The 18,767-nt window shown below is 36.6% G+C and overlaps 1 protein-coding gene across 1 annotated transcript; it reads right to left on the minus strand.

Moving 5' to 3' along the window:
• Nucleotides 1–2,187: 2,187 nt before the first annotated feature.
• LOC124173304 (zinc finger protein with KRAB and SCAN domains 7-like) lies at nucleotides 2,188–4,976 on the minus strand. Its single transcript, XM_046552822.1, has 3 exons — nucleotides 4,946–4,976; nucleotides 2,750–3,518; nucleotides 2,188–2,230 (listed from the first exon to the last, which is right to left on the minus strand). The coding sequence occupies exons 1-3, from the start codon at nucleotides 4,974–4,976 to the stop codon at nucleotides 2,188–2,190; spliced, it is 843 nt and encodes a 280-aa protein (XP_046408778.1).
• Nucleotides 4,977–18,767: the final 13,791 nt, after the last annotated feature.

Below are 18,767 nucleotides of genomic sequence, written 5' to 3' on the forward strand. Positions count from 1 at the left end.
GAATATTTTCGTGACGCTATAACTTGAAAGCCTATTCGTTTAGTTTATGAATATATATATTTATAGGACCCAAGTCCCCACTGATAATTCCCTCCCTCTTCTGCCTGGCTTTCAGACTTCGATCTTTGAAGTGCACTAGACCGTTTCAACACTTGTTCACAGCTGTATGTTGTAAAACTGTTTAAGTGATAATGTGGAAAGCCAAGCAGAAGAAAAGATCGATGGGTTCGTGGAGGACGCAGCTCGCCAAGCGTGAAAGAACCCCTCTAATAGGACCCTGCCACAAGGTCCCGATTCCGCATGCTGATAGGAGAGAGACTATTAGACTATTCTCTCGGTCCGAGGCGAAGATCGTCTTCCCTCAGACGGAGGCGATGGATACGGACGGAGAGTTAGGAAGTGGGAAGGGAGTGAAGGAAGGGAAAGAAGAGAGGGAACTAGAACGACCTTGAACGATGGAACTCTCACCTCTTGCTCGCAACTCCGAGGCCATTTATCGGTTCTTTCAGAATTAAAAGTCAATACGATTCCCTCCTATGACGTTAGCCCTCTAATATACTTACTTAGTTAGACTTAGATCTCTCTTAATCAATCGTACAATATCATTAACGTGACATTTTCATAAAAATTACATAGAAGCACTATATGAACTTACATCTATCAGAAAAACAAGCATTATTTAATCATACAATTAGAATTAATGCCACATAGAAAATTATTCTTGAGCCTTAGTGCCTCAAACCTCAATCAAAAGTGTTGAAATAAATGGATTTTATATAAATGTAGCGTTACGTCGTTAAATCTTGGAGATTGTCCACGTTAGCCCAGAAATAAGGAACTCCAATCGTCGGTCACAAGCTGGTTCAGGGAAAGACTCCACAAACAAGAATTCAGCACTCAAGAAACAATTGTCAAAATATTTACGAGTTATTTTCAATCAACATCTGTTTGAAGTAGAAGTATTCCAAATCAGAATAATTACAGAAAACAACGATGATAACTAATGATCCCATAGGAAACATTACCAATCTATGTACCAGCTGCATAATTTTTCTAAAATCACCCATGTCAGTCGCGCCAACCATCCACCACGAGCGCCCGAGCAAAAGAGAGGGCTTGCATACTTCACGACCTGTCAGGGTGGAGGGGAGGGATTTTGCAAAGTGTAGGGGTAAAAATGGCAATGTTCAGTCAGCTGCGTATATGCCCCTGTTGACTAGCAGCTCCGCCAAGCATCCGTCATCCTACCCGGGGTAGAAGGGGGGAACACCGTGCAGGCCGGAATTTTCTCCTCAATTTTTGGGTTGGAGACATCACTCGAATCAGAGGGAAATTCTTTCGAAAACATGCAGGGGAGAGAGATAGAAGGGTGAGGTGTTGGAAGGAGAGAGAGTAGTGATAGAACTATGGTAATACTTTTCACTCCAAACTCCATATTGGTGCCTCAGCACCCATTTCCCTTTAATTGCCAAGGGGTAGGTATTCCTCCGCAGTAGTCCTATATAAGTCTCGCTCTCCACGTATGGCTGGATTCGGGGCTGGTTTTCCGGGTGCTGGGTTTCCGGAGGCAGGATTTTCCGGAGGCCGGATTTATAAGAGACAAGAGTTTCCGATACTTCGAGTCTCCGAGCTTTTGAGTCGAAGGGCCTTTGCGCGAAAAACCTTAGCGCAAAAAGTCCTTAGCGGGAGAAGTTCTGCGGATAAGTTCGGAGGAAGTTCAGAGAAATTTCTGGGGGGGGACACCAGAAATTTAGGGGAGGGGTACACTGAAAAAAGCCATAAAAATTTAAACACTTTACTACCATCAAAAATAGCAGTTAAAGATAATTTAATAATTTATTGATCCTTGACAATATAGTAGAGTAAATTTACTCGAACATTAAGAAAGTAGGTCACAGACCTAATTGAATATTGTTGTATTACATGAACATTATGAGGCAATTCTTCGATTTCAAACATGCAGTTATCGTAGTAATGAGAATTATTTATCTTGATGATTAATGAACACTAATTAATTAGACTACTAAGACCTAACACTGTTTTAAATGATAGAAAACATGAATCAATTGAGAGAAAGTCTCTTCACAATCAATGCAACAATAAGACTTCTTTCCTATGTACACGCAAGTGTAAGACAAGGTTTCGTTTGGTACCATAAGACTTTTCACATTCATTGCATGAATAACATTACTCCTCCGCATGAGTCTGCAAATGAAGGACAAGGTTGCTCCTAAAAGGGAAAGACTTTTCACATTCACCGCAGAAATAAGGTTTCTCCTTTGTATGAATCCTCATGTGACAGACAAGGTTGCTCCTTACAGGGAAAGACTTTTCACATTCATTGCATTAATATGGTTTCTCCTTCGTATGAGTCCGAATGTGACGGACAAGGTTACCCTTTTGAGAGAAAGACTTTTCACATTCGTTACATGAAAAAGGTTTCTCCTTCGTATGAGTCCGAATGTGAAGGACAAGGCTAGCCTTTACAGAGAAAGACTTCTCACATTCACCGCAGGAATAAGGTTTCTCCTTCGTATGAGTCCGAATGTGACAGACAAGGGAACTCTTTTGAGAGAAAGACTTTTCACATTCACCGCAGGAATAAGGTTTCTCCTTCGTATGAGTCCGAATGTGACGGACAAGTTGACTCTTTTTAGAGAAAGACTTTTCACATTCACCGCAGGAATAAGGTTTCGCCTTCGCATGATTCCAAATGTGATGAACATGACAACTCTTATTAGCGAATGACTGTTCACATTCATTGGAGGAATAAGGTTTCTTTGCTGAGTGTGAACTATCTGTGCATGATCTCCCATCTACAGTGAAGCTTTTTCTCACTTCCCTCACATTTTTCTCCTTCCTTGTTCCTCCAAAGTTTGCCTTAAAAAGCCCATTTACGTTTTGTCTCATCCCTTTTCTGTTACATATCAGCTTATCTAAACTCTTGGAGGAGGTGGGCTGATGAGAAGTATTTGTTTCCCCTCCTGAAACAAGAGTTTTGAGGGCCAAATCTTTTCCAATAGTCAAATTAGCATCAATATCGAAATTGCCAGAACCAAAATGAATTTTGAGGTGCTGGATGAGATCATTCTTGGCATTGAATGCATCTCCACAGTCGAAGCAACGATAGGAATTGTCATTTGATTTAGCACACTTCCCAGGATTGTTTATCATGCTAGTACTCATCTCTTTGTTTTCTCGCATGACTGCCTCATGGCAACTCTTTCTACTGTCAGTGACCCTGAAAAACTTTATGCTGTCTGGATTCTCACAACTACTTGTTTCCCCAGCAACAGTCATTGTTGCTCTTTTTCCTCTGATTTTAGACACATGCTTAGATTTCGAATGAAGCTGTCCATCACCAGGAATTGAGCATGAAGTTATTTTATCAGAAAGATAGGTACCACATTTTTCAATGCCTTTATCCATCACCTTCCTTTCTTTCTTTGAATTTGATGCAGTAATTTTCGGTTCAAGGAGAGCAAACGAAGCTGAGGCTCTTTCAGAAGCTGGGAGATCTAGAAAAGAAATTCACATTCAAAATAAGTAAAGTTAGAAATGTAATCTATGATTCCTTGACCTAATTTATAACAACCATTAGACAGATATTAAAGTTGCAACTTTAAACGATCTTTTGGTTCAATGCTATACACATAACCAATGTTGCAAATGATTTTTTATACTGTTTTCCTAACATTTCTTCACAAATTGAGTGGCACTGCAGCTCAGAGAAATTAAGTAAGGCATTACATAATAGCCTCAAATATCTACTCCAAAAAACACCCCAGTGCACCATTTCATGCAAAATGGCAGTAGAGTATCCTTATAAAAAATATACCATGCAGTTATTTGTAAAACTACATCCAAATTATTCAAACCTCTCATATCCACCCTCAATGTGGGTGATTCCTTGTACATCATTGTACAACCATGAAAAATTTGGATGAAACTATAGCCTTAAAATCTTAGCTAACAAGAATAAGTAAGCATGGACTGGTAGCTTACTGTCCTTTATCTCCAGAACCAGAACTTCTGCACACAAGGCATTGAAATCGAGTTTTGCCTATTTTTAGCCAAATCAGTATTTTTCCATATTTCACTTCTTCCATGAATATGTAATTGACCTGATAAAGCACAGTTTCCATGAGCACAACAAAGTGAATTGGAAGGGTTATGTATCAAATTAAAATTTTCCCACTGTTTCAAAACTGAACCAAACCTTTTGTCCTCATTTTAACAAGTTCCATGTTAACTTTGTCTATCGATACCATGACTCCAAATATTGCTATATTTCACTGAAACGTGAAGAAAATTTTACTAGAAATTTGCCGACCTGATTAAATTATCCAGCAGAACTGTGAACATAAACTAAAGAAAGTGTAGCAGGACGAAAAATTCACATGCTACATCCTTCACAAGTGGAGTGTCCAAAAAGCTGATCAAAGAATTTAACCAAATTTTGTTATTGTAGTCCATTGTGAGTTGTCCTCGAATCAGCCCCCAAATGGGGTAACATGCATTACAAATATTTTAAACTATTAATCCAGTTAAACATTTGCAGGTCAAACGCATTAATAAATAAAAGCCACTCTGAAAAGGGTTAGCATTAGTCTCGTGCTTAAAGTGCCCAGTTGTCACCCAGAGCGGTCACGGTGTCGAGCCACTCATAAAATAATTTTTTTTTCAAATTTATGGAAATATTGATGAATAACAGGCTTCTGTAAAATAAAAAGTAAAATGAAAGTACGACAAATTTCATCACAGAATTTGATCGAATTCTGGGATCACAAAATTTGATCGAATTTTGGGATCACAAAATTTGATCGAATTCTGAGATCACAAAATTTGATAGAATTCTGAGATCCAGTATTGGAACATTCGCCTGGTCAGAATTTGTTACAAGTCTTCCCTGTGAAGTCATTTTCAAGCACTTAAGAGCACTTACCCAATGCCTCCGTCATAGACTCCATGGCCATTGTCTCTTTCTGAATCAGCTCTCCATTCTCCATAGAAGTAGGCTGAAAGTAAGCATCAAAATATGAATGGACAGGGAATTGGAACTATCTTAGCAGGTGATTAAATACAACTACTTCTTAAACCATATAAACACCCATATTAGCTTATATTTTTCATGTGTCCAAGAAGTAAATCAATAATATTTACGATAAAATATGAATTCTCTATGAATGACAGCAAATGTAAATAAATCTGATTTTCCATCGTTTCAAAACGATAAAAAAACAAACAGCCGTGGATACTTAATCCAATTGACTCTGTGGTCTACACCCATTACATTCCATTGTTTGCCTTCCTTCTTGACTTCCATACTAAAAATTGTACTTATTTATTTATACTTGTATTTATCCTGTGAATAGAGCACTCTCAGAAATCGCATTAGCTGTAATGAGATACTCTCTCACTCACAAAACACATTGTCTACATATCGATATCATTTTATGCTTTTTTTAGGAGGACATATTAAAGAGAACTTAAGTTTTTCAAAATTATCATTATAAATTTCGGCTAGGACGGGGGACAAAGCTGACCCCATATCTACGCTAACTAATTGTTTGTAATGTCTGCCAATGAAGAAAAAACTGTGCTGATTTGTGCGGAATTTCAGGAGTTCACAAAGTTCACTAATCACTGCATATGGTGTATCTGACTTGATGAGGGCGAATTCCACTAAATTTTGTACTTTCTTTCTTGGGATAATCGGCAATAGATTCACTCATCAAATCAAACTAATATGCACCATTGTTGTGACATTTCTTGTGATAGCGTGCTTGCAAGTTCATCATCACAATAAATCACTTTAAAGTAAAAGCCAAGTTTTTATTTCTTCAACTCCCATAATAAAGGGTTTTCACCAAGTTTCAGCACTACTACCAATTATATTAATATTACACTTGATTTAAATCAATACCATTATCAGATATGATTAATAGGTCCTATTATTTTACTTAGTAAAATATAAGTCAAATAAAATGCATGCATGCATGCAAAAACATAAAGTAACAATCAACTTGTCTTGTGATATGAATGCACCTCCAAGAACACATTTAGGCTGAAGTAACGAAGAAGTTTTTTTTTGATAGTTGAACTCATGTCTCCAAGGAATATATATGATGTTCAGAGGCAAAAGGTTCTTTACTTTTTTGGCCATATAAAAGGGTACCTTTTTGTACACTACTCAGTAATTGGAGAACATGAGTACATCCTCACCATGTCGAGTTAGTTTCCCATGAACTTGGGCAATGGTGATGAGCTGTTTCAAGGAGTATTCTTTGAGTATATGCAGAATAAGAAGGTATACAAAAATAGGTACAGAGCATAAGAAATTCAATAGCATAGGACAATGTTGGCAAGTTTGAATTGAATGAGCTACTTAAAACCCTGTGTAGAAAGTATATAACAAATTCAGTCATTTATGATATCATGAACGTGGGCTACTTGAGTCCTATGGGCTAACATGAGCAAAACACTGAAAAATGAAGTTTGGTTCTGTGTGCTCTCAACATCAGCAAAGCGATGTAGTTCAGTGCTTTGCTGGTAGTCACAGGCAGTACGTAGACAATAGATCGTGTCTAGGAGGTTTGGAAAGACACCAACAAGAGCAGTACTGGTTAATTAACTCACACACGAGTTTGAATTTTATACCACTCAGCAAACTTTCATCCATAATGACATCAGGAATAGCCTAAAACTGGATATGATTTCATATATATATTTAATTTGAGGCCTGTTGCCAAAGGAAATTGAGGCCTTTTTGTGCTCTAACTAACTCATTAACTGTAGAGTATGTTGTCAAGTACAACTTGTACACAGTATCCAAAAAATTAGGTCACTTGAACCTGTGGACACAGAGTAGGGATATATGTATCTACTCTGAGCCGTGGGGTCAAGCAAGTTCTTCAGTCTATGAGGAGTTTCCACTCCAGTTCCCCAAAGATATGTTGTCACATTTTAAATGTTTATGGACTGCGCCACCAATTACCGACTTCTAATTCTTAAGAAAGAAGTTGGGAGGAAGGCGGTATTTGGAGACCATTTACTTCACACCTCATAATCAATGTATTTCATTTCTGTGATAAACCTTTCGTTTTTCTTCCCCCTAATTCATCCCACTTCACTCAAGCACTGGATGTGGTGTACTTTTGGCACTCAAATGAAGTGGAAAGGCATTATTCACCGTTGGAAATATTTAATTCTGGTAAAATGATCTGTTATCCAAAGAGTCAGTCCTCAATGCTGTTGCGAGCTGTTTTGGAAGAAACTGGAAAGCAACCTATAATCAGGCTGAAAGAAAGTTGGAGCAGTGTTTATATCTTCAATGCAGTTAAAAAGTTTTTGCATTCCTCAGATTATATCCGCTATATTTTTTAACCTTTTCGCGCCAAGCTCCTTCACGGAAAGTTGCTTTTGGCTATACGAAGGGTTTGAGAATTTCTTTTTCGCCCCGTACGGAGTTTTTTCTCGGCTTGGGACTGTCCTATTAGTCGCTTCCTCCCCTAAATGACCTTCCCTAGCGGGGTCCCGGACCCTTTCCTCGGCAACTGGGCAAATATAATCCTCAACCCTTTTCCCCGAAGGCACCCCATCCCGACGTACTTTTGCGGTCAGTTTATTGTTGCCAGTGAAATTTTAATTTTTTTCATTGTTACTGTTGCATTAAATGTCAGTTCATACATGTATTCCTCTCATTTTGCAATGCCTGTAGAACTTTTAAACGAAGTTCTACGGTTATTTTTAGGGTTTCAGCAAAACGGCACTATATCGTAGCAAAATGAGCTTTTCCGAGAAGAGTGAGGTTATCATCTTCCACGTACATATTTCAGTAGGAGAATACTTACACCAATATACTCTTGGGTGTTCCAGTTGGAGGAAAATAAGTTTTTCCAAGAAAACATTAACGCTCTAATGTGTCCCGAAATAAGTCTGTGAGGGGCACAGGGCAGACCACCTGGATTCTGACCAGAGAACCAAGATATGAGAGTAATTACCTGAGTAGAGCAGTTCATATTCTTGCAATGGGGTGGAATGCTTCTCACAACATGTGTTTACGTAAAACATTCCCTATTTGTACATTAAATTTACGAATTTTTAGGATATGCATTAATCTGTATTTATAGCAAAATTCGTTTATAATACCAATGTATTCAAAGGTTGGCAAGAGGCTATTAAAAAAAGCCACTGTAATTTTGGCTCACGACAAAGAACTAAGAGAATCATATTTTATTACATTAAGAGGGCTTTTTTTCATAGAAGTTAAATCGGATATTCTATCGAATTTCACCGCAAATGTAAACTTAGAATGTAGCTAACAGAGTAACGTATATTTTAGATGCACATCATTACAATATCGCTCCTATAAACTTGCTAGTAAGTTATAAAAATAACAATTAAACATCTAACCTTAGTTTCTCCAAAAATTTTTCTAGGTGATGATCAACTCCGTCAATATGAAGGCTAGAATTCCGTTTAAAATTTTGAACCAATCAGCAGAACATACAGAATGTAATTCCTCGCTTTGATTTTCAATAAATGCAACATTTATGTGTTTAGTTATTCCACCTTATAAACAAATAAGTGACCAGCACCTTCCTTGAGTGGGACACTAAATGCCGGAGTGGGCCGAGGTAATCCCCACATGGATAATAGGAAAGGCTCGGACCTCTCGCGCCGAGGGACCCTAATGGCGGTTGGGACCCACTCTGCATTCTTGACCCCGAAACTGTGAAAATACGGCCTTTGCCATTTTGCTTTGTAAAATTCTAGCCGTGAAAAGCCGGCCTTCCTTCTTTAGCGTCAGAAAATTCAGGCCGTGAAATCACGCCCTGCGTAGGGAAGAGGTTAAAGGTCACGGAAAATATAGAGCAAGAGTGAAAACCATGCACGGATAATCCGCAACACGGATTAACCGCAGCTGGATAATCGGGAGTCTGCTATATTTACAACCTCTTTTTAAGCATTCATTTTTCTGTCACTCCGTATTTCCGCCGCTGTAATCATCAACTGTACTGTCTTTCTGCCAAACAAAAAGCATGGACGCTAGTAGCAATTGCAATGCCATTCTTTTAATTAGCAGGGTTCCCACTCTAACAAAATAATAAAATTCATGCTTTTTCCCGGTTTTCACAGTCTCAATGTCGTCGAATGCACGGCCTGTTGATACGCCATTTAGGGTGGAAATATTGCTCACATAACAATCATCGGCCGCACATTGACAACAAATTTAATAAACTAGACAGACGCCGTGAGTGAAAACACAGCAATGAATGTGCTATCTCTTCTTACGTCACCTATCGTTAGTAAAATGCAGAGCCTGGTAGTGAGCTGAAAAATGGAAGTAGTAGGGTAGTAAAGAAGTGAAGAAGTGTCTGATTTTTTCCCAGGGTTAATGATCACTGTACCAGTTACCAGTCTTCCAATCACAGGTCAATGTGTTGTCATGGCACATGAACCAATAACTGCTCTGCGAATACACTTGTGTATATAAATGCATGGGCAGTGTCTGCAGGTGACTCCGCATTGAACATGATCGAAATATCGATTTTTCTCATCATCAGTCATTCATAGTTCTGCAACTAATTTGGAGAGATTTTTAACGTTTTATGATGATATTCATGGCTATTTCCAGGTTTTTTCATGGTAGAATAAATTCATTGCCTACTCACGGTTATAAGGTTTTCACGGTTCAGTGGGAACATTGATTAGGGATGCTTTTAATTGGGGATGGATCCAGATTTTTTTTCGGACCTGGATTCAGACCGGATCATTGATTTTCAGAGTCAGATCTTTTGGATTGGATATTTTCAGATCCAAATGCATTTTATTTTATTAAATATTGAGTGAGAGTTATATTCATGCACGGATAATTGATTGCCAGATAATTGTCGGAGTCTGCTGTACTTAGTCTACTATAAAAACTGTGTCAATCAGCAAGTATCCCATACTCACCACCTTGGTTCCGGCATCACTGTTTCTGTATTCATCCCCTTCATCCGAATCGCTCTCCAGCCTCAGACAGAAGCTCTCCTCCTCATGGTATTCCTTAGACTGCTGATCCCCGGGAAGATCGCCTTCCGATACATCCGCCTCCGCACCACCTTCGAGGGCCTGTCAATGCACAAGGTATTCAGTATTCATTGAAGTTCAGCCAGTTCAAAAACCACACCAAAGGTTTTTTGGATCGCCTCATGGGTGAACCAGAGTTGGAACCCCTTATTGGCCCATTGGTGGATTAGCATTTAAAGAAAAATCAAACAAAACAATAAGAATGGCGTTGCAATATTTTATGAATTTTTGATTTATTGCAGTCTCCCAGACTGTACGTCACTGGTAGTGTAACAAGAATTGCATGTCACTGGTTAAGGGTTAAAAAAATAAATGTTCTTCCTTTACCATTGGAGCATTTTTTGATACATTTAATGCCTTCCATGTAATATTATCTTGATTTGTTAAGTATGCAATTGATGTCATTTTATTCAAGCGATACCATAAACAAATTAAGGTTTCTTTGGTGAGGAAAAAAATAATGTAATTGAAACTAGGCATCCATGTGAAAAAATGGGATAAAATCTGATGCTGCTGCATTTCAGAAAAATATTTCCACACATGAAACTAATTTTTTCAGTGAAATTAATGGAGACAAAGATGAACAGCAGGCAGATAGAACCACAATAAATCAAAAATTCATAAAATGTTGCAATGCAATTTTTATTGTTGTGTTTGATTGTACTTTAAATGCTTAACTATTTTAAAACTTGCATTAAAATTTTTACATTTCCAATACAAACCAATTTGTACGCAAAATTTTGCACAATGATGAGTAGAAAAAAATTATGAAAAAAGGGCACTACATGCGAATGTCAAACCTAGGACCACCAGGTAATAGCCAAACACCATTAACACTGGGACACCGCTCCTACCTCTATAGGAATAAAATGTACCTGTGAATGTTTAACTGCATTTCTTTTTAAAACCATTGGTTATGTAATTCCGTATGGGGGTGATTTGTGGACAGCTTCAGATGGACCACAAAACTAAAAAGTTTGATTGAAGTCTGAGACGTAGTTTTCTTATTGAGCTATCATTTATCGGTACTAGGATGTCAAATTGTAAAATATACATCCTCATGAGATATGATACCAGGATTTAGCATACTAACATATAAGGCAAGTAAACTACAACACTTACGTACAACATAAAAATAAATAAACAGCTGCTTTTAAGATAAGAATACTTGTTTCAGTTCATTGTAACTTTCAATAGAATGGGTTACACTGCCTGTAAATACTCGTGCATCAGAGTAGCAAAGAGAACAGGAATACTTAAGAAGGGTTAGTGTACTTTCAATAAAGAGCACCATTGGGAATCCACATTCCTACAATGCAGGAATAAAGCTCTTTCTTATTCACCGGAGGAAAAAAAGTTAAGGTTGGTCACTTGTAAAGCTAGACCTTTAATGCTAAGCATGAGCCAGTAACTAACAAGCAACTATGTGAGACTTTTGACACCTAAATCATGGGTAGATTCGGAAAATCACAGGTATAATGTGCCATCACATGAATAACAGCACAGGCATGAAATACTTTGGACCACCAAGGTGCACCACTTCCCCACTGGAGTGCCAATAAGGTCAAGTTAATCAGTCCCAGGATTTTATATAGTAATGCATGAGGCAAGACAACTACTACCAAATGAACAACACAAGAAGGAAAAAAAACTGCTTACATTAAGATAAGATAACTTGCTTGAATTATTAATTACTTTGAATCTAATGGGTTACCATGAATCTGTGTAAAAAGCAGCATGTCCCATGATTTACAATGACAATGTTTAGATTTTTACCTCCTTCAACAAATAATTACATTCCATTACAAGGATTCTGTACATACCTGGTCATTCTCCACCGGAGATAGTTCCTTCTTTGCACGAATCAGCGTCACCTCCAGGTCTGCCATAATATCTCCCCTACTCTGAGCTTCCACCTTTTCACCTTGGGAAGCAGTTAAGGTATTGGGCTGCAACATAATCCCCAATCATCATCATTAGCGAATGAGGTACAGAAACATAGATGTACTTTTCAGAATTATTCATACGAATAAAATAAAAGTTAGTTTCAAATGGATATATACCTCATACTATCCGGCAAGGTAATTAGTGTCAGGAATTGATTAAGTTTATACTTGTTATTAAATTTACCACTTAAATATACTCCTAATGCTTATTTTCAGTGCAAAATCCCTGAAAAATCCTCCTCATTATTCTCTGGGTAACAATTCCTGGAGATGTAATTCTCCAGATATCATCTTATATTATAACAGAAACTTATATTATGGGAACACTGCATGAGAATCCAGAGCCCATAGGTAATAGCATTCATTCATGGAAAATAAAAAGGGGCAACAACAGAAAATAATTTTAGTTTATTTTGGTTTATAATTTGGTTTAGAGACATCAAAGATTTTGACAAAAAAAACTTATTCATAGGAGATATAGCTGAAGGCCATTTCGATGTAACGAAAAAGAGAAATCTTTAGATTAACTTCTTATAGGACAAAGGTTGCATAACTTCAATGGGGAAATATAAAGGTTTTTTTCTCTGCATGTAAAATTGACAAGTGGGTTTTTCTTGAGGTATTTTTACATCCAGACTCTTAATTAAGATTCTATGATGTATATTTCCATACAACAACATTAGTTTGCCTGGAAATAACTAAATCCTTCACAACTTATTTGCACAAAAGATTTAGACTGTGCTTTCAAGCGTAACGAATTGTTTTAGGAGTAACTTCACTTAATTGATGATAAATTATAAACAACAAATAATAATTTCTACAATTAAATATAAAACTCCACCACTGATGAAGGTTACAATACTCTTTGTCATTTTTAAGGGCATCTCTATTCTCACAAATAGACTGATATGTTATGCTTTAAGAAGCTTAGTTACCAGAGATGATGAAGCAAGAAAGAAATAGTATAATAGCACAGGCACAGAGAACACTAGAAAAAATAAGACTCTCCTACAGTTGAGAGTATTAACACCAAAATAAGGAAACAGTACATCTGATACTACATTTCGAGCATAGTAAAAAATGGTAGCCATGTTTCAAAATGGACAGCTGCAGAAAAGTCAAGATTGGAAGCTTTCAAAATGTGTTGCTCCAGAAGATTACCAAAGATAAGAAAATGAAAACAGAAGAAGGAAGTAAAAAGAAGAGTGGGAGGAAAGGGAAGTCTTCTAAAAACCTTATCTTAATTGGCCACCTCATTAGATGTGATGGCCTTATAAATACAATAGTCATAAAAAAGGAGAGGTGGACAGGAAGAAGGGAAAATAATAGTTCTGTATGCTTCACATTGGCCAGGTTATTAAGGATATAAAAAAGGCCATATACATGAAAAGATAAGCAGACGTTAGATAGTAATTGGGGGTTGCATGAAACCAATTTTAGTTCTGTTAAATTATGATGGTGATACAGTACAAAATAAAGTTCATTAATAGTATTACCTGATCAGAAGAGTCTTGATGCATCAGTTTATTTGAGACACCATCAGAGCAATGATTGAGTACATGAAGTCCTTCTTCATCATCGCTAATCTGATCTTCTTTAACAGAAGAGATTTTGTATGTTACTGGATCACTCTATTGGAAAGAGGGACAACGATGGATACCCATTTTAATCAATTGGTACAAGAAGAAATAGTTTTCATGAACAAAGCTTGAATTACAAAGTGTACGTAGAAAAAAAATTATTCCCGATGAACGATTCTGGTTTCTTTGTAGAAAACAGATTAACTTGATAAACCAAAATGATTCAGCCAGTAAAATTCTTATTCATTCTCAAATAACCTAATATTAGCCATAGTATAAGAAGAAACAACTTTATTGGGAAAGTCTTGGGAATAAATAACTTTTTAAGTTGTGAACTTCCCCGATCATTAAAACTAATTTCAAAAGGGGAACAAGGCCATGAGCACTGACTTCTAAAAAATAGATAAAAATTTAAGAATAAGCAAAACTTAATATTTCATTAAAAGTGGAAGGGTTTCAAGACTAGAACAACAGTAGCAGAAAATTCAGTCAGAGTAAAGAAAATTCAATTCAAGTCACTAAAAATTGATATCTTTTGGCAATCCACTTGCATTGCAAACGTCAAACACCCCATTCAAAAATGGCATAGAAGGTTGAATCCCTAGGCTACACTATAAATTCCTGTTCGATTTCATCAGAAAATCCAAATCTACAACAATCTGATTCCTATGAACATCAATCTCTCATAAGGAATGAGATTTATGTAGTTGAATCTGGCTAGCAGCTGCATCATGATGTCATGGTCATTCTGTCAGAGTACCAAATTAAAGAGAACTCAGTAATATTCTCAATTCTTTATCCCATTCTGTTTGGTGGCAAACCGAAGTGAAAACCGTGTTTGTATGATCACAAAAAATATAACTGCTCAGTGCGGTGATGACAGCGAGCTCAATTGCTCAGTGAGTGAAGTTGAACTGTCAGTTTAGCAAAATACACCAAATGTGTCCATAGCATTTAATCATTCATTTTTAACAATTTATTCATGAAGGCTGTTTTTTATTTCTTAATGACTGATCAGGTGATGGAAAATGCTGTAAGTTTCTGCTGAGAGGTGTTGCCAATATTCCACAACAGAAAGACATTGTGCCCTAGAAAAAAGGAACTATACAAGGTGAGAATTAACTCACCAATTCATCAGTCATCAATGGGTCTGAGTCATAATTTGAAATTCCAGCTGAATCTGTGTAGAGCACAGGATAATTCTCCTCACCGAGGTGATCTTGGTTCTCCTCTTTCACATGACACTAGAAGAGAACAATGGGTGCCAGTAAAAACAAAACAATAATAACCTCATTTCAACACAAAAAAGCAAAACAAAATAACCTCCTTTGATAATAATCTTCTCTTTCACTTGTAGCCACCCAATCTGGCCAAAATCATTATCATTAATCCAAAATGATTTGACATTAAACTCTAAAAGAACACTGATTAAAAAAAAACGTGAAATCTTATAGAAAAATATTTCTTAAAAATCTGAGAATAATATTATCTTACAATAAAAATAGTTGAAAATGTTTCAAAACTTTGAATAAAAGCAGCAGAAAATTGAGTAAAAGTTAATCAGAAACAGTCCACATCACCAAAAATTGATATCCTTTGGGAGTGCATTGCCAACATCCAGCACCCAATTAAAAAATTGTAAAGAAGGACATATCCCTAGTCCTGTTAATGAATTCCTGTTCACTTCCAACACATAACCCAAATCTGCAACATTCTGATTCCTGTGATTATCAATCTCTCATAAGGAACGATTTTTGTTGTCAGATCTGTCTAGCAGCTGCATCATAATGTCATTGTCAATCTATTAGAGACCTCCCATTTCTACAGTTCTAAGCATAACTCTCAATTCCTTTCCCCCCTTCTGCTCCCAGATAATTGGAAGTAAAAAACTGCGTTTGTATGATAACAAAATTAAAGACTGCTGAGTGACATGATGACAGAGAGCTCACTGGCTCAGTAAACTATGTTGAGCTGTCAGTTTGGCTAAATACACCAAATCTGTTCATTAAAATGCATCAATCACTCTCAATAATCCTTTCATGAAAGCCCTTTCATGGTTTCTCACGATCTGGCAAGAAAAAAATGATGTTGGTTCTGCTGAGGTGCTGTGATATTCCACTTCAAAATGATATTGACATAGCAAAACAGTAAATGAACTAACAATTGATATTTTTGGCCAGGGTTGATTGATTTAAATCACGATTTAAATCACTTGATTTTCATTTTTAAAAATCAGGTGATTTAAATCATAATGTGATCTGTATGCTTGATTTTTAAAGAGTCAAGAAAAGGAAGCTGTAAGTGTATAATTTTGATTTTTATATCTTAATTAATACAATGAATCGACAGTTATCAGCACAATGGTGGCTCTTATATAGAAATGATACTGTAGGAATGCATGTAACATGAAAATAAAAAAAATGGCTTTGGTTAGAATGCGTTGAAAAAAAATTGTTTTCTGATTTAACTTCTAAGCGTGGGCACCATACAAAGTTGCAATTACAGAATTTTTCTAAACTTCATATGCTTTAGAACCGCAGAATATAGTACATTTGATACTTCCAATGGCAATTTTATATTATGTTGGTGTACTTTTTAATTTAATACCATTGGCATTTCCATAGTTCTCTCCCCTGATTGACTAAATGTTGTATTAAGTTTAGAGTATGTTGCCTCTTATTGTCTCTGCAAACGATCATTCTCCAATATGCTGCCCAAATAGTTAGTTTTGCAAATAACTGAATTTTTGATGAATGGAGAATCATAAAAATCTCATTTACATCAATAAAATCCGATTTAAATTTAAAAAATCAACAAAAATGATTTTTTTTGCAAAAAATCTTGATTTTTATCAACCCTGTTTTTCGCTAATGACTTCCATTGCTGATGTCCAACACTCAAATTGAAGAATATTGATTTGAAGTTAGTAAAAATGAGTTCACCTCAGTAAACATTGATGTCTTTTAGCAATCGACTTATACTGCCAACAAGCAACACCCTATTTAAAAATAGTAAAGAAGGACGTATCTCTTATCCCCATAGTAAATTCCTGTCTGCTTTCATCACCAAACCCAAATTGGCAACAACCTGATTCCTGTGAACATCAATCTCTCATAAGGAATGAGAGTTATATACTTGAATCTTGCTAGCAGCTACATCATGATGTCACGCTCAATCTTATTCAGTGTACCTAAGTCAATAGTACTCAGTTTAACTCTCAAAATCCTTGTGGTGGACAGAAGTGAAACTGTTTGTATGATCACATAACAAATGACTGCTCAGTGCCATGATAACAGAGAGCTTAATTGCTCAGTGAGCAAAGTTGAGCAGTCAGTTTGGCAAAATACAACAAATCTGTTCATTACATTTCATTTTAATGATTCAAACATGAAAACTCTTCTGTAGTTGTTCATGATTGAACAGGCAGGCAAAATGCTGTATGTTTCTGTTGGGAGGTGTTGGGAATAATCCATTGAGAAATGATACTGTGACGTTTAAAAATTAAATTACACTTGGCAAAAGTACACTCACCAGGTCATCAGTGGCCAATGGGTCTGACACATCACTTGTTATTGCAGCTGGATCTGATGTGTACAGCATGGGATAATTCTCATTGAGTTGACCTTCATTCTCATCTTTTACGTGAATCTAGAAGAGGATAATGGGCATCACTCAATAGAAGCATAATATTAATAACGTCATTTGATAAAAAAACTCCTATTTTAATTGAGACCACTCCAGCTGCTCAAAATACTCATGAGAATCTTGCAACTCACAGATCAAACTCTAGAATATTAATGTCCAAATAGGGAGGGGGAGCTACTCTACCAAGATCACATTGATTGAAAGGTTTGGAGGTTTGAATGAGAATTTTGGTCACTTACAGTAGGGGCACAACAGTGGGAACGATAGATCGAGGTTCCAGAGTACCTTGAATTATCTTCATCTTTTCTTTTCCCAGGGATATAAAGAGGTACTGCAACAGTTTTAGGTTATTCCTTAATTAGATTAAAGGAGGAAGATGGCTTGAACAAATAGAGGGCAATCATGAGACAAAGCCCAGTTAGAGCCACCACCAATGGCTTGAACAGAGATGACAAGGCTATGCCAAAAGTCTACTCCACAGGATAGGAGACATTTCTGTCAACAGATTAGCAGTGTGGCACAACTGATACTGACTTGCATGAAATAGGATTTGAGTGGTTCGGATTGCTACCTTATGTGTTACTACTAGAAAAGTACAACCCCTGAAGGTCGCATATATGTTACTGACTACCAGTTGAAATACTTAACTTTATGACAGGCATACTATCTTTCTTCATGCAACTGAGAAATTTGTACAACTAAAGAAGGATCAATATAGGTTTCATTGTGTATCAGAAAAAAACTTACCAAATTGTCATCCCTGGGTAGAAAGCAGCCTGGCACAGGAATGTATATTTCAGTGGTTTGGGATGAGCTTGCGAACTCTGGATTGTTTTCAATGACATCTTGAATGCAGTCCTTAGTCTCCACACAAGGCTCCGACTCCTCATCATCTGACCCTCTTCCTTCAAAACTCTGCAGAAAAAGTAACATGGATAAACCTTCATCTCTTTAAAAACACATATATGGGATACTCAAAGCATTTCAGAGAAAAATGTTACACATATTGCCTCTGTTATCATATAAAAAATAGCCTGGTCTCCGCATGCGTGTTAATCAAATACTGAAAAGCTACAGTGCAAACTGAATAAAATGAACAGGAAGATTTCTGATATTCCAAGTACACACAGTGTCATTTCAAAATATCTTAGGGGCCATGGAAGCTGCCCCTTCACAGTAAAATACACGACAGAGAATGGAGATTATTCATATGTATCATTTTTCTTTTTTTTTCAACTCATGAGAAATCAAAAGAGAGACTGAAGACAAAATATTTTGCAGTTAAGAAAATGAATTGATCAAGTTTCTTATTCTTGCACTCAATTTGCTTCTGCAAATATCATTTTTGTAGTAGTAGCTGTTAAAAAGAGAAAATCACTATTTATTCTTTTCTCAACAGTAGAATCATGGAAAAAATCAGTGGAGTATGTTTTCAATGTATTTTTTAGGTTCTCTTACCTCTTGTTAATACTCAAATATAAACTCTGGAAGCAAATACAGGGTGTAATAATTATACAGA

The sequence above is a fragment of the Ischnura elegans genome (genome assembly GCF_921293095.1).
Source record: "Ischnura elegans chromosome 13 unlocalized genomic scaffold, ioIscEleg1.1 SUPER_13_unloc_4, whole genome shotgun sequence".
Lineage (NCBI taxonomy): Eukaryota > Metazoa > Arthropoda > Insecta > Odonata > Coenagrionidae > Ischnura > Ischnura elegans.

Bases quoted from the DNA above. Each gene is read 5' to 3' on its own strand.
- LOC124173304 (XM_046552822.1), bottom strand. From the start codon at position 4,976: ATGGCCATGGAGTCTATGACGGAGGCATTGG. The intron at 3,519-4,945 runs GTAAGTGCTCTT...TTTCTTTTCTAG, and splicing joins GTCTATGACGGAGGCATTGG to ATCTCCCAGCTTCTGAAAGA. The intron at 2,231-2,749 runs GTCATTCGCTAA...TTTCCCTTTTAG, and splicing joins TCCTCCAATGAATGTGAACA to GAGCAACCTTGTCCTTCATT.